This window comes from Meleagris gallopavo, chromosome 5 (assembly GCF_000146605.3).
Source record: "Meleagris gallopavo isolate NT-WF06-2002-E0010 breed Aviagen turkey brand Nicholas breeding stock chromosome 5, Turkey_5.1, whole genome shotgun sequence".
NCBI lineage: Eukaryota > Metazoa > Chordata > Aves > Galliformes > Phasianidae > Meleagris > Meleagris gallopavo.
Genome location: NC_015015.2, coordinates 20571852 through 20588669, shown reverse-complemented (window position 1 = coordinate 20588669; position 16818 = coordinate 20571852). Strand labels below are relative to the sequence as shown.

The 16818-nt window shown below is 38.4% G+C and overlaps 1 protein-coding gene across 1 annotated transcript in view; it reads left to right on the top strand.

Annotated features, from left to right (window-relative positions):
* The window catches only part of EHD4 (EH domain containing 4), a 15786-nt gene extending 1107 nt beyond the window's left edge, over positions 1 to 14679 (top strand). Inside the window, exons 2-6 of the mRNA XM_019616086.1 lie at positions 274 to 395; positions 1183 to 1280; positions 5047 to 5459; positions 7602 to 7766; positions 10244 to 14679. Of these exons, the coding sequence (XP_019471631.1) occupies positions 274 to 395; positions 1183 to 1280; positions 5047 to 5459; positions 7602 to 7766; positions 10244 to 10780 (1335 nt within the window). The 3' untranslated portion in view covers positions 10781 to 14679. The remainder of the gene's footprint in view (positions 1 to 273; positions 396 to 1182; positions 1281 to 5046; positions 5460 to 7601; positions 7767 to 10243) is intronic.
* The last annotated feature ends 2139 nt before the right edge of the window (positions 14680 to 16818 follow it).

The window sequence follows — 16818 nt, the reverse complement described above, 5'->3', positions numbered from 1 at the left end:
TAAGCCGATCCACCATCAATTTCACATTCTCTCTCCTTATAAAAATTCTGTTGATACCATATTTAGTAAATTACTTTGTTTTACCTCAGATTGTTGCCACTGTTTTCAATTATTTCGGGGTCCCTTATTTTCTTTTTTTTCCGGGGGCGCGGATCTGCGGATCCCTCCGCCCTTCTAGTCACGGAACCGGGCCGAACCAGCCCGTAAACCGTTGACACTTTGCTTTCTCATGGCAGCTTTTTATTTGACTGTCCAGTTTGCCTTCTGTGGTAGAGTGCAAGCTTTGCAGAGGCTGGATTACACTGTGCACCTGTCAGTATAGTCTTCAACCACTGCCCCATAAGAAGATTAAACTCTTATGCAAATCTCTTAAAAGCAGTTCATGATGAAGGGAGGTAAAGTTTCTTGTTTTTTTTTTTTTAATCACAAGTTATTCCAGAAGCATCAGAATAATTTGAGTCTTACATGTGAGGTGTTGTGAACCTGTGGGAAATGTAACTCTCAGAGGCTATGTGAGTTGTTATTTTTCATAATACCACCACTGAATTTGTGTCCTGTCATATACATAGGAGATTATTACTCTAAGCACATTGCCTGTAATTTAAACTTTCAGTTTTGATAGTATGGTTATAAGATATTTTGCTCTGTTTTTAAGAGAAATGCTATTTATTTACATTCATCTGCAAAAACCATCCCAGAAGGTTGGTAAGGTAGAAGCAGTCGCCATTCAACCACTGCCAGAGCAAGTGAGGGCTGACTTGGCAGTAATTTAAGCATGTTGTCTGTGTGGCTTTCCATCTGCTTCCCTTCTCTTCTCAATTTGGGCAAAAGCCAAAGAACGTGAGCCGTCATTTCTTATATATGTCCATCTGGATCATAGCAAAATGTTTGTTTTATAAAGTGTGATGATTTTTGGTTTTCTAAATGTTACATGAATGGCCCATGTTTTCATCTCTTTGTTTAGTTTTGAAAGTGTGGTGACAAATATAGGAGTAAAAGGGTTCACTAAGGACTTCAAAAACATTTTCCCCCTTTCCCCTTTTCTGCTTTTCCCTTTCATTTTTGTTTAATATCGCTTAAGTCTTTCCAAAAGCTAATACATAAAGGAGAGTTCTCAAGGTACAATTTATATATGAGCTAGAGCTCTTTGGTAATATTTATTTCTCTCCACCTTGCTGGCAGATTCCTGTGTTCTCAGTTGCCTAACCAGGTGTTGAAGAGTATCAGCATCATTGACAGCCCAGGCATCCTCTCTGGAGAGAAACAGCGCATAAGCAGGGGTGAGTTGCAGGAGCTGAAAATAACTGAGCACACTTGCTAACGTACTTGCTATTATTTTGCCTCTATCAGACAAAATTCTGTTCCTAACTGAAATAAGGTGACAGCTTGTGCTCTTTGCTGTTGGAGCTGCTATTTCCTTTCACTGAATTTGGTTACAAGACTTAAACATGGACACTCTTTTCTTTGCTTGCCAGAAATGCTCTAAACATACCTGGAGATTCCGTAGCAGGATTTCTTTTCTGACAGCTTCAGACTTTTGTATTTCGAAATTTTACAGGGTTTTAATTTTTGCTTGCTCGTTTTGTTTCTTTTTTTTAGTCTTCATCATCTTTTTATTTCTTTTTAAGGTTGAGTTTTGCTAATGAAACTTGATGCTATTTTCTAAAGGATATACATAAAATGAGATTTCTCATAATTCGATAATGGAATTGTGACATGAAATAACACCTCAGAAGTATTATTATTAGTAGCTTTCTATCCTGTACATGATTGGTGCTTATTCACATCTGAGTTTTTCAGCTAGGTTTCTAGAGGATGAATTATAGAATTTGAGTTGGAAGGGACCTTTAAAGGCCATCTAGCCAACCTCCCCTGCAGTGAACAAGGACACCTACAGCTAGATCTGTGTTCAGAGCCCCTCCAGCCTCACCTGAGTGTGTCCAAGGAAGGACCAACTAGGAAGTTTAGCTTATTTTCTTTCTGGCTGTGTTTTAGCATGCTTGATGGAAGAGTAAAAACTATTCTTAGGTTACAGGACCTCAACTTCACTCTTTTTACCAACAAGCACATATCAACTTTTAATTTCAAAATACAGGAAAAAAGCAAGGGGACTGCAGAAATACAGGTGGTGCACTGCTTCCCAGTTTGCTATATTTATAGCCCTGGAAAGCTGACAAAATATGGCCAAGGATAAATTGCTTTTTGAAAAGCTGATTGCTTTCTGGAGGATCAAAGATGTGCAGTGGGGGCAGTATTCAAAGCTATCTTTTTTTCTCATGCACCTTTCCTGCTCCCGTTGTCAGTAGGAACATTTGCCCAAAGCTTCCTGCCTGTCCCTGTCAGTTCACTGTCTGTGTAAGTGACTTGATGAGAATGTGCAGATGTGTGCTGACATTGTTCCATCAGACAATGGCTGTCCCTATGCTGTTGCCACCCCGTGAGTGTGCGAGGAGGTTCTGCAGCATCACTGGGGACAAAAGCTGATTTCAGACGCAAATGTGGGTAGAGTCTGCAATATTTGGAAGGTACAATGAGTGTAAGGAAAGGAGAAAGATGAAGCAACGGCTGCCAGGGTGTGGGGAGGAACTGCTTTGAGAAAGGGAGGAGAATTTGATTCATGGCTGCTAGAATGGTTGTCCTTAGCAGGATTAAAGTAATTACTCAGAAAATGTGGTGGCTTTTCCTCTTGTAGTGTTCAGGAACCACGCCTCGACGATTTTATTGCAAATGTCACTGAATGCATGGTGACAGAAAAGGAAATGTACGTTTTTCTGTCTGGGAAGCTAACTGGTACCAAAATCTAAGGCAAAAGTTTAAAGAAGCATGGGGAAAGAGCTCATCACAAAATGCAGGGCATTGCTTACCTTGCATTTTCTAGAATCAGAATTATTAGATACTCATAATTTTCTCAGTTCTGTGTTGTTTCTGAAAATATAGTTGAATATTAGAAAAGGTGATGTATGTAGCAAAGAATTGTGTCAAGCTTTCCCTGCAGTGATGCACTGTAATCCTTGGGATCTGTCTGGCAACAGGAATGCAGGTTTTCATTGGCATATCTGGAAACTCACTCCAGAACAGCAGAGTTAGAAAAAAAAAAAAAAAAAAAAAGAAAAGAAAAAATTGCATTTCTGTGTGGGACTGAGCTGCATTTGAAATAGTGGGCAAGTTTAGGTGCATGCCTGACTCATAACAAGAAAAGAGCAATAGACTTCTTTCTGGCAAGAGCTGTTCCCATCCAGGTCCAGAATTTGTGTATTTGCAGGCTTATTTTTATGGCAATTGCTTCAACACTCTGCCTACTCCAGCTTCATGAAGTGGATATTTTCTCCAAGCATGGAGGCTCTTCACTGCAGCATTCATCCACGAGTTACCTGTGTGCTGCTGCTGCAGTAACACCAGCCCCAGGGGTGGAAGAACTGGATGCTCTGCCTGTCCCTGTTGACAGAGGTTGGGTGCCACCCATCAGGTTCTCCCCGACTGTTTTCTGAATTGGAGAAACTCTGGGAGATGGTGTTAGGGCAATCTGGAAATCATTTACTTTGGTCTCCAAAGGAGAAGTCTATCATTTGTCTTAATCTTTGTTACTGACTGACACAGCAAATTGACCCCACTTGTACTGCATGATTACATAGCTGTGGGGCTTGTGACTGTTGTACCTAGGGCTGGTATTTTGCCCTGGGCCAGTGATACACAAGAGTACACGTTCATTGCTCTCATCAGTGTTTGCAGAGCTGGTCAGCTTGCACCATATCTCTCCCAACTGTTTTATCTCATTCACATAATTCTGTTTTGTTCTCTGTCTCCTTGCTGAGCACATTATGGTCACCTGATCCTGGTGCCTCTGCTGGAGGCCTCTGCTGGAGGCACTGGCTCCATCCCACCTGAAGCTCAGGATGAGCTGAAGTGTTCTGCAGTGCTGCTCGTGGGTTGCTGCTCCCTTCCATCCCTTAGCTGGATATGAGGGTGACTTGTGGCTTTTTAATATGCACTTGCAAGTAGATTCTTCTTCTGTAATTTCTGAGACACCCTCAGTCTGGATATAGTAGTTGACAGAGTCTTTGGGACAAACTTTTGAAGAAGTAGCAACAGTAGAGCAGCAAAAGGCTGAGAAGCATCTACACTTCTTTCTGAGAGGAAGTGTTGGGCTGGAATATCAGTTCTTGGTCAGAGTTTGCTGTTCCTTACTCAAACAAGATGAGTCACATGCATACTCAGCCCAGTGCCGTATCATTTGTGGTGAGAGCAGATAGAATGTGTCACTTCCAGATTAAAGAGTTCCTGAACGCTTTTTGATGTCTGGATTAAGCTTTCATCTGCATTTATAAAAGCATTCAGACAGGTGCTACAAGCTGTCTTTCCTTCAGAACATCAAAAAGTCACTTTCAGATGGTCAGAAAGGTCACTACTGATTTGTGTTCTGTAAGCTGTCGCATCCTCAAAGCCATCAGCACATCACTTGTAAGTTGGATTTCAGAGTTTGCTGTGGCAGAAATAACAGCAAGTGTTGCAATGCAAAGAGATAGGAGCTTGGAAATGGTTTTTAAGTCCAAAAATTTTTGATTGGTGACTTAGGCCGAAGTGCTGCATTTGCACTTTAGTGTGCACTGTCTATCTGCACATTAGTACAGATAGACGGTGCCTCAAGAGTGGCTGGCATTAATAGTGAGAGGAGAACCTGTGGTAATAGCCCCACGATGATGCTCAGCTCACTCCCCATGCTGAAATCAGAACCTCTAGAAAGAGGCAAACATGAGTGTAAGCTGGTAACTAACAGCCGCACGAAAGATTGTAATGTGGGTGATGGATGGAAAGGCTGAGGAAAATCAGAAGGGCAGCAATATTAACCAAAGGTGGTAACAGTGAAACCTGTCTAAAGAAATGTAGGATACAGTTGTTTTGACCTCACTGTCCATTCTTTTCTAGTTGGTCCACCTCCTCTTTTTCTCCAGGAAGATGCTATCATCTCCTTATTCTACACCCCTACCCTACATTCTCTGAGACTCCCTCCTCTGAGCAGAAAACTGTAATAGTGTATTCTCTCCTCAGGCTATGACTTCTGCCAAGTCCTCCAGTGGTTTGCTGAGAGGGTCGACCGCATCATCCTCCTTTTTGATGCCCATAAGCTGGATATATCTGATGAGTTTTCAGAGGCCATAAAGGCATTCCGGGGCCAGGATGACAAGATTAGGGTTGTGCTTAATAAGGCTGACCAAGTGGACACACAGCAGCTGATGAGGGTCTATGGTGCACTCATGTGGTCCCTAGGAAAGGTGATCAACACTCCAGAGGTGCTGCGGGTCTACATCGGCTCCTTCTGGGCCCAACCTCTCCGAAACACAGAGAATCGAAGGCTGTTTGAAGCAGAGGCACAGGATCTTTTCCAGGATATCCAGAGTCTCCCTCAGAAGGCTGCCGTGCGGAAGCTCAACGATCTCATTAAGAGAGCAAGACTTGCGAAGGTAAAGATATTAGCTAAATTAACTGAGGATTTTTTTCAGTGTGCCCTTTCTCATCCTTCCCAGTCTTTCTCTATCCAGTAGAGAATCAGTAAATTGATTGAATGGTCTGTTTTTTCGAGAAAGAAGATGCAGAGGTAAATAGGAGGAAATAAAGACTTGTATTGGGAAGCCTCCCTAACTTTAGAGCTAATCATTACAATCAGATCATTTCTAGGCATTTCTGTGTAACATAAAATAAAAATGAATAAAGGTGAATACAAAACAGTGCCTATGGGGCACGTGTATCAGCTCAGGAAGGAGAATAAGCTATATATCTTTAGCAGTGTAATTGTTCCAGTGTCATCTTTCTGCCTTCTGTTCTGAACTTTGATTATTAAAATTATTTAATTATTGATTCAAATATCTTTGCAGCATTGCATGGTATTTTTGGCTCTATTTCTATATGACTCTCTTCTTAAGCCCTTCTTAAACACGTTCAGTAAACCAAAACAAGTGCAAACTGTTAACTTCCTGGCAAATTTGGGTATTAGACAACTTTTTTTTTTTTTTTAAGTCCTGTGGCTCACTTTCCCATTCTGATGAGAATTCTTCTTATCTTTAAGAAACATACATGCCTATTGGCACGCACCAGCAAAACTGTTACTGCTTGTCAACTATAGATGTAATACTTACTTAAAAAAAAAAAATAATTCAGAGAAGTATTTTAAACATAAGATCCATAATATTGCCTAATATTTATAAACTGTGTTGGAAATATCCCCCCTTAATCGATTCTGTCATTCTAGAGAATATTCACGTCTCTTCTATTAAAAAATGCCATGGTTTTATGTAAAAGCCACTACTTCTTTATGCTGCTTTTTTTTCCTATTCTGTAGGAACTTGAGTCTATGTGCAATTAAAATACATGTATTCCTTTTAGATAGGAAGTGGTGTTGGATGCATATCATCTATACAATCTATTTTTGCATAGCTGTTGTTTTGTTAAGTCAAATATAACTTTAAGCTTGAATTTAAGACATGCAAAGAAAAATTGGTTACACTATTTTATTTTATAAGCAAATATATTCTTTTTCCAGATTCTAGTAAGATTCTAAATGAATGTAGTAAAAGAATGGAACCATACTTTCCCTGCATGTTATGTGTAAGGGTTATATACAATATATATATTCTGCTGTGGTTTGGTAGGTGTTAATTATACTCATTGCCATATAGGCATCCTCATGTTTTTTACTGCTGCTTCTTTGTAGTAGTCTATCTTCCCCCAGTATTGTCCTGGACCATATTGCTCACTGCCTGGCCACAAAGATCCTTTTGTTGGTGAAAGGTGATGGGAGGGCAGCAAGGGGAAGAAATGTATGGCTTGGGGAAGAGTGGATGGAGGATCAGTGTATGGGACAGATGCTGCTTTATCTTGATCCCAGCAGATCGGAAACTCAGAGAATTCTGCAAGTATCCAAGTGGTTTAGGACTTGTAATCCTAAATCAATGCCTTTACTTATTTGATAGAACGGCTTCACATTTTTTCTGACACTTTGCATGGCATCCAAGGCATGCTGTTACTATAGCATACTGACTGCTCCGTCATACTTTTGTGGCTACATAAATATAGACTTTATGTGCTCACTTTTCTCTGAGTAAATAGGTAGGAATGCAGTGTCACTTCAATTAGATAGCCGGACCACTTAACATACTGGAATTACTCAAGCCATTACCAATTGCTTCTCACAATAATTGGCAAGACAAGTAAATAGTGTTACAGCTCTCCAGTGATGACATGGATGGACCATTCAGCTGACGCTGTCTGTACAATCCATCAATGTAGTGTCACAATGACGTCTCTGTAAAATGCTGTGCAATACTCCTCCTTAAACTGCACTTGATTTTCTTTTCCCCAAGTGTACATCTTTTTTTAAATGCAGTTGATTTCATTTTTCCCTTAAAAGGATTGTTGACAGCAGCAAAATCTATTTGACAGCTCTTTCTCTAATTGTGAGGTTCCACAAACAACTGTTGATAATGTTGCCCTTGAGGTATCTTAGGGAGTACATTCTTTACGCTTACTTTTGTGACCTGGGTGGAGAACACTAATGTCGTTAAGTTTAGATAAGCAGTAGTATTGATTTCAACTTTGCTTCTTCTTAGGTACATGCTTACATCATCAGCTATCTGAAAAAAGAAATGCCCTCTATGTTTGGAAAAGAGAACAAGAAGAAGGAGCTGATCAGCAGGCTACCTGAGATCTATAGCCAGCTGCAAAGAGAATATCATATCTCAGCAGGGGACTTCCCTGAAGTCAGGAAAATGCAGGTAAAATGATAGTTTGCACTTACTGAAATCATATTAATTTTCCAACAAGATTGCCAAATTAAAAAAGATAGGACAGAGTGTCTCAGCATGATAATTTGGAACCTTCAGGCAAACGGTGAAGGAGTAACAGAAATGACAATCAGTTACTCATGTTAGCATGACATGGAAGCAGCACAAAATGAAAATGACTGATAATTTCCTTATCATGTCCATTCGTAGATACAAGACTGTAGAAATTGCTTTAAGGAATGAGAACTGACCTTTTAGCCAATATTTGTTCTTTTGTGGCAGAAAATACTAAACATTTCTGAAGATGCTTCAGATAAAATTGAGGTGTCCTAAATATGGGTATTTGTACTGCTTTTGTATTGCTAACAGATATTTGGATAAGTGAAGATACCTGTAGTCACACATTATTCATGTTCACCTTCCTCTGTTCTTGCACTCATTGATACTGTTTGCCAGTAACAAAGGCATTGTATTATGTGAAAAGTGTGCCTTAAAAGCTTTTCAGTTTTTTTTCCTGTCCTTTTGAGATGGTATTATGTGAAGAAGAAAGATAGAAGTTCTTAGTTTATACTTGTATTGTTAATTTTTTTTTCTTTAACTCTGTATAGACTTTTGGTCGCTTCCTTTAGAGAAGGACAGCTGTTGTGTTATCAATGCTTTCCCATTTATTATCCAAACTTTAGTTCACAATCCTTTCATCTCAGATCGTTGGCATCTTATATGATGTTTGAATTAGAAGATAACTAATCTTCCAAGCTGACGAACTTGAGATGAGGAGCTAGTCACAGCTGTGATGGAGAATGTTTTTCAGATGGGCATTTATATATAACTCCCAATTTATGTGGGATATTTAAACTACTAAACGTATAGAGTGATGGCTGACTATTTTAATATAGGGATGCACAAGTTTCTTCTATGAATTAAAAGATTTAACTTAGTAACCGATTGTTTGCGTGAGACAGTAAATTGTAGAATTTGCACAAGATTTTCACAGGCATGATTGCTGAGAAAGGATTTCATGATGTTAGGTTTTAGAGGGAGTTTTGCAAGGGACAAGTTGAGCTTTTCTTTTCTTCCCTTTGCCACTTTTGTTCATGATAGGAAATACGAAGTACTACTTCTCAGTTGGGGTATTGAAACAATTTGCACACAACTTTATCATATTAGTAGTGTATATCATTAAACTTCAGCAGCAGATGGCAGCAAATGTATACATGAAAGACGACTTCTGTACTGAGGAAAAAACTGTGAGAAAATAGATAGCAGATTTGACCTTTGCTTTCTAAGATGTACTGCACATAATAAACCTAAACTGCTCAGTTGCTACAAGTCAGGTGACTGTGCATAAATATTCGCCTGATTATGCATAAAATTCATCTGATTTAAATCTGATCATTGTTGGTTGGAAATTTTTCCTTTGAGAAATCCCAACTTCTTTGTGCACAGGTGAAGTAACTTCTCTGTGCTTCAGGTTTCTATGTTTATTACAGTTCAGATGTGTAGAGGAGTAGCTTTAACATCGTCTGTTTAAGCAGTTTAATGCCATTCTGCTTTGGTTAGTTTTTTTTTTTAGTGTTGTAGGGTTTTTTGTGTGTGTGTTTGTGTATAGATATGTTTCACAGAATCACAGAATGGCCCAGATTGGAAGGGACCTCAAGAATCATGAATCTCCAACCCCCCCTGCCACAGGCAGGGCCACCAACCTCCCCATTTTATACTAGACCAGATTTCCACTGTACCTCTCTTTTTCTGCATGGTCTTTTGCATGTAGAAAAACAAAAAATATATTTTTTAATTTTTCTATGGTCTGACATAGGACTTGCTTGGACTTGTGTTGAAATAGGGCGTGTTGAAATATTTAAAAATCTCCCTGGGGTTAATAGGAGTTTATGTAGAAGATGGAAACTCAGCAGGGACGAAATGACTTCATGACTTATGGCAGCTCTTTAAAAAACACTGCTGCTCTTAACCCGACTCAACCTAACTTTTCTTTATTGATAAAGGATGTTGCTTCATAACCTACCCACAAAAAAGTAGTTTAATCTATAAAATCAGAGCAGTCCTGCAAACTCCTGGATTTATTTTTAACCTTAAGCACTTGCAGTTGGGCTAGCAGGATTGAGGCCCTACACACGTATTTACAAGGGAGTATGCAAGTAGGACTTTAGTCCTGCTAGCCTTTCTGCGTACTCCATTGGAAATATGCAAGTAGAGAAGAAAATCATCAAATGAAAAGTTGTTAGGTAACATCGTCAAATGCTCTGTTCTTAAGCACTGCCATTTTGAAAATCAGTTGTAAATGCAGTGTTCGCTTTACTTCTCTTTCAAGACAAATTCTGGTTTCAGTTATGGAAACTACTTCAAAAAGTTACAGGTTATTTTCATTTGAAATCCATTCCCTATCATTTTCATTGTATCAAAAGCTTTTCTAACTACTGTCACCAAAACCTTTTTTATGTCATTGACAGGAGCAATTGGAGATGTGTGACTTCACTAAATTTCATTCTTTGAAACCAAAGCTAATTGAAGCTGTGGATAACATGCTGGCCAACAAGATTGCCTCCCTGATGAGCCTGATCACCCAGGAAGAGAGCAATATGCCCACAGAGATGGTACATGGTGGGGCGTTTGATGGCACCATGGCAGGACCTTTTGGCCACGGATATGGAGAAGGTGCAAAGGAAGGAGCTGATGAAGATGAGTGGGTTGTTGCCAAAGATAAACCTGCTTATGATGAGATTTTCTATACTCTATCACCAATCAATGGCAAAATATCTGGGATCAATGCAAAGAAAGAGATGGTGACTTCCAAACTGCCCAACAGCGTTTTGGGTAAGATCTGGAAGCTTGCAGACTGTGATGGTGATGGAATGTTGGATGAGGAGGAGTTTGCATTAGCAAAACATCTCATCAAGATTAAACTGGATGGATATGAACTGCCTGGCACACTACCTCCCCACCTGGTGCCACCATCTCACAGGAAACCATTGCAGACAGCAGAATGAAAAATACTAGGGGAAGGATGAGGATTTTGGATATGTTTCAACAAATGTTTTGAAACTACCAACATTTTAAATTAGGCTTAGATATTTAAACCCTCACAACACATTTCACTCACATTACTGAAATCAGAAGCAGGGAAATGTTTGTGTATTAGTCCTTGCTGATCGTCACTGAGAAATGCTTATCCACAAGTGCCTTGTATAAATCTATCATAATATGTGATGGTAAGGTGATGCTGCTTCCATATCTTGCTGCCTCCACAACCATAAAGTGGTGAAAAAAAATCCCATTTATTGAATAGCTGACCTTCATCAAATGTAAACACTTAAGCAACCACAAGTTTCGCCACTATTTATTTTAGTTAGTGTAAGGAAGCTCTAAATGTTACATTCACCTGCCCATACAAAGAACATTTTCTACACTAAAAACATACTTCAGATGTTAAGTGAACGTTAGCATCTCTTTCGTTGTATCTTATTTGAATTGGGAGTACAGTAAAAGAGGAGTTGTGGCAGGAGTCTTTTAAGAAATGTTCAGAATATGACCAGACTTGTTTAGGAGCAGACTGGTTTTAAAACTTCAGTACTTAGAGCTATAAAGTACAAAATATATTTCTATCTGTCATCACTGTGTCTTATCTGAATATCTGCTTCTTCAGATTTGTACAGCACTATATACTCAGTATTATTGTTGAAAGAACAGAATCTCCTTTCTTCTTTGCCTTCAGAGTTTCTTTTGAGGTTTTAGTTTAGCTGCACTACAGACAAATTCCTGAGTGTTTCAAAGTGAGAGCAGAATGCTTTCATAAGTTTGAAAAAAACATAAACTGGTTTTCATTGAAATAAAGCCTCAGATTCAGTTCAGAAAGAAAAGGTGCATCGTTCAAAGTCAGCATCTTCAAAGTACCTTGAATTGTCTCAGATTTTCATGGATATTTAATTCCTATTTACAGATAATTATACAGATGTCTGTATATATTATTTTATATACTTTTTTTATTTTTAGGGAAGTTTTTGTCTTTATCTTTTGCCAACACATAGCTGACAACCACCAAAGAGAGACTGTATTGATATGGTGGCAGATTTGAGAGATGGAGCCAGTAACAGGATCTTTACATTGATTGAAATGAAGTTGTAGATTGGCTTCTCCAAATATTATTCCTTTATTGGAAACAATCCACAAAAGGAATAGATGGTTATTAAACATCCATTTTTCTAACAATGCAATCAAAATGTTGAACATACTGATTTTTATCAGTACCTTAAAAGAAGTTAAATTTTTGGCCCGGTGAACTTTAGTCTTTTGGGGAGGGCCAATTCTTTTTTGAAGTCACATTTTGCAGTCAGGTTAGGTCTATGACTGGGAGCAAGAACTGACTTTTACTCCACCATCTGTAGTATGAAATGCCCTGCATATCAAAGGTACTGTGACTTCAAGCACTTTTTGAGTCTCAGTAAGGGTTAGCAATAGTGCCTTCTGAGATGGAACAAGCCAAAAAGTGTTTTAGCATCCTTGCAGCAGTTTTGGGGAGGAAATTAGTTTGAGTGTTGTATCCAAGTTAAGACTTCAGTCAGATTTGTAGGTGATTTAAGAAGAGCCTCAGCTTTTTCTTTAAATCATACATTCGTAAATTGTCAGTCAGGTTTCATACTTTGAATCTTTCCAGACCTCCTATCTTCCTGCATTTTTTTTATTCTGATGTGAAACTACCGTGAAATTTGTGACTGCACTACCATGTGAAAAAAATAAAGCCATTTTAAGTAGTGATGGAAAATCACCTTCACCTTGTCAGGCGTCCAGGTCAAAGATATTCTGGCATAGTTGATCATTCTTGTGAACTTGCTCTCTTTCATTTGTCTTAGTTTTTTTTCTCTTATCATTCAATTACACCATCTTTATTTCTGTTAGACCTATGTTAGGAGTCAAAATAGCCTTTGTGCATCTCTATTCTCTTTCACAGAGCTGTGAAATTTAACTGTGAACCTACTGTATTTCTGCAGAGTAAACCATTTTCTTTGTAATTTATTTTTGATTGAACACAAGGTATCATATAGACATTGCAAGGATGTTAAAAGTCAGGCTGCACCAGTAGTAATGTGTGTAGTGTCTGTGACAAATTTGTGCAATAATGACCAACTAGATCAGCATTGCAAGGACAGTTACCAAGAAAAATAAAGAAAGCTTGCATATTGTGACCACTGTAGAGTGTGAAAAGCTGAAGAAAGTTGTTGATCTTCCAACTCTGTCTTACCTTGCTCTTCTGCTGAACAGGATTCCAAGGTGGACCTGTGTTTGAATTCCCACTACACTTCTGGGGTGATACACCAAATGCATTGGAGCGGTGTGATCCCATGCCAGTACAAATATCCTCCTACAATGAAGGGAGAGGGGCAAAATAGTTTCTCAGTGATTTATTTTTTCTAGGTTTTATTGGTAGTGAAATGGACAACGCAGCCTTTTATTCAGACTCCATGAGAATGTACTAATTTGGACTAGAGGAGACAAATTGAAATGTGTCATTTTGATAAGTTAAAATACTTTGCTTGTCATTTTGATAAGTTAAAATACTTTGCTTAGATACAGTTGAAATGGTTAGCTCTTTTCCTGCAAGACTTGAAGGGGAAGGAGAATGCATGGAGCATATATAGTAAAACAGGTGGATTTGCTCTGTTGATCTGAAGGAGTAAAAGCATGCAGAGCTATGCACATAAATATATATGCAGATATGTGGCGCCATGCACTGGCGTGTCTTAACAGAAGTCATACTTAGTTGGTAGGAATTCAAGTACATTTCACTTGGACTTTAAACTGCAATTTCTTGCACAGCTAAACCAATCTAGTAAGGTGCTGTTGCTCAGGGGATGTAATCTGGATTGTGCTCTGCTGAGTTAGTGAGCCAGTGTGTGGAGTATGAGAAGTGGGGAAGGGAGCAGGATTGCCTTCTCGTGAAATTGTGCTCTAGGTAGTTATTGGGAACATCAATATTAGATCACCTTTGTTGTTTGGTTGATGTTGTGATTAATCTCTTCTCAAGAAAGAACAAGGTCCTGGATTTGTGGGTCATTTTATGCTTAGGATTTTGATTACGTTTTCTGTGAGATCATTCAAAACTGCCAAGAATTCATCCTGTGAAATCAGTGCTTATTGGTGTAGCTTGCTGCTGTAAGCCCAAGTAGAGACTGCTGCTTTTTAGCTCTTCTCCAACTATTCTGCTACAGCTGTAATTCCCAACCATAATTCTGTTAACATAAAAATCAGTTAGATTTTTGCTGTAGATTGGAAGAGAAAATGTAGGATAACTTTCAAAGGTTACACGACCTACACTACAGGACAGCAAAAAACTTGTAAAACTGTGAAAGTTAGAAAATGATGAGTTTGCAAAGATCTTCAGATAGGGGTGAGGTCCCGGTTGTTAGGAGTGGTATGGAACCTGGTATAAAAGCAGCAGTATCTATCTGGTCCCTGACTTGAAACATCATTCATCTACAGTACTTGAAATGTACCCTCTTTCTTCTCACTTCCTTCCATTCGCAATACGCACTGAGTTTGGTGGAATTTAAGCAAAGAATTTGAAGTATATTAGGTATGTATAACTTAATATAACTTAACATGGAGAAAATGAACATGAACTTTTTCTACTTCACATGCTTACCTTTTCTAATGCTTTTGTTAAATACTGTATTTTCCCTTCAAAGGCACTCATTTATTTTTTGAGGGAGTTTGACCTGTGCAGAGCGTTTCACTTTGTCTAGTTAGGCAAACCAAGTTCATTGTTATTGCACTTTTATTATACAATAAATTCCTTGCAGATATTGTAATATATTTTAATATGCTTTGTAATCATTTTTATGAAGTGATGATAAAGAATGCTGATTTAATAAACTAATATTGAACTACCTGACATTTTTGTTTCTATTTTTCTTTCTGAAAGGTAACCTTTCAGTAGCCAGATTTTTTTGTAATCTTCTACTTAAGGCTCTTAGGCATAGTAGCTATTTGGCAAGCTGTTTCTCACCTCAGTTTATGTTTCTACAATAGGTTGTGGTTATTCCTCTTCTGCGTCCTTGAACTTGTTGCTGAAAATACTGTCTACATCAAGGCTTGATTCCAGAATCTAAATTTATATTTAAAAGGAAGAAGAAGAAAACAGCACTCCAGCACATATCACTAATTAGCTTTTTATAGAAGAATATAATTTTGAAGTTTCTCAGTGTCTAAACGTGGAATTTTCTTAAAGTCCAAGGTTGGAAAATTAATCAACATAGAGGTAACTTCCTGTGCAGAATGAAAACTCGAAACTTGAGATGGGGGAGGTGTTTCAGCTTAACTGGGGCACTCACCTTGAAAATAACAATAGAATGAATTCTAGTGAAACAAAAGTATTTGTTAATACATTCTTCCAAAAAATTCAAGGACGTCTTCCATGCTGTGCTACCTACTGCTTATCAATGGTTAATTATTTCAATAGAACATTAATGTTGTGCTTAAATAAATTCCACCTGACTCTCTCCTTCCCCCTAAATACATATAATTGATTTGAAGCACCTCCGAAGATGAGATCTATGCCAGCAGGATACTATGGTTCAGCTACTGCTCCTATTGCTATCAAATTTAAGTTGCTGCAAAGTTAGAGTTTTGTGGGTGGCAATATTAGCATTGTAAGCAGTGCTGTTATGCTTGTGGTGATCATGCCATATGTCACATGGAAGAATGTTTTATGTGCAAACAGTATGTTATGTATTCCTTGAGGTTACAGTCTTGTTCAATTGCAGTGGTTTGTTTTAGCCGTTCCTTTTTGAAAGTCAGAAAGAGTTTGGAGAAGATAATCTTTAATAGGGTTTGGAGATGGTTTCTTTCAGTTTATTTTTTTGGGGGGAAGAGGGTCAGTATGGTGTTTTTCATAGTCCACATACAAAACATTTCAAACTGTAAAATACGTAGCACACTTCAGGTTTAGATATTCTTCTCTAATCCACTCTATATTTAGGCAATAAGAAAAGTGAACTTCTATGGTATCATCAGTTCAATGGTAAGTTTTGCAGAAGATGATAGTTCTATTTGGCACCCCTTAGGTGTCAAATATTTCTTTCTGCCTACCATACTATTTAATTTCTCCAAATTTTTATTTTTATTTTTATTTTTTTTAAGTTCCTACTTCTGGTGTATTTGTTAAGGGCTTTGGCCTTAACAAATAGATGCTATTCTGAGTTTCTCTCATCCAAGGCTAGAGCAGGGATGCTCTTATGCTGCAACAAGTAACAACTGCGAGCCCAGGTAACCTTCCAGAAATCTTGACCTGTGAGCTAAGCTGTTTGATTTATGCAGTAAATCCTTGGAAAAAAAGAGTTGGATGCTTTACCCTTATACAGGTGGGCAAACATATTTGTTCTGGAAAAAGCTGTCTCCCTTTGCTCAGGATTCATGGCAGTAAGCATCTGGAAACAAGTGCCCAAACACCTGCAATGATAAAGACACATCCATGAAGAGATGCATGTGTTTGTCAGTTTTATTTAACTTTCTGAGGGAAAGATGCCATTTCCCATGGAAATCATGATATTCTGAGATGGGCTCATCTCCCGATCTCCCCACAAGACTGCATATTACCCCAGATTTCTACCTGGTGATAGAATGTGGACACTCAGTTACTTTCGGTCTGGTCTCAAAAATACTATAAACTGTGTAATGCCAGGTCTAACTAGTTATCCTGCCTATTCTTTTTTTTGAGATGGAGCTTGTCTTATTCTTTCCAAGGTGTTGCTAGGTTGGCATTCTATATGCCTCTTCAGTCTGGAGTTCTGAATGCTTCACTGTGGCAAAATCAACTGATTTTGCAGTGCTGGAAATAAATGAACTAGCTACACAAACTGTTATGATACAGAACCACTGGATGGTACCCTTTCTGTCACCAGATAATATATTTCAAAGATTCAGCACTATGAGATTCTAGGATTATTATTTTAGTTAAATATTTTAACCGAGGAACTGTTTAAAGATGCTCTTACGGTTTATTGATTTCCTCGTTCTGATTACTCTTTTTTTT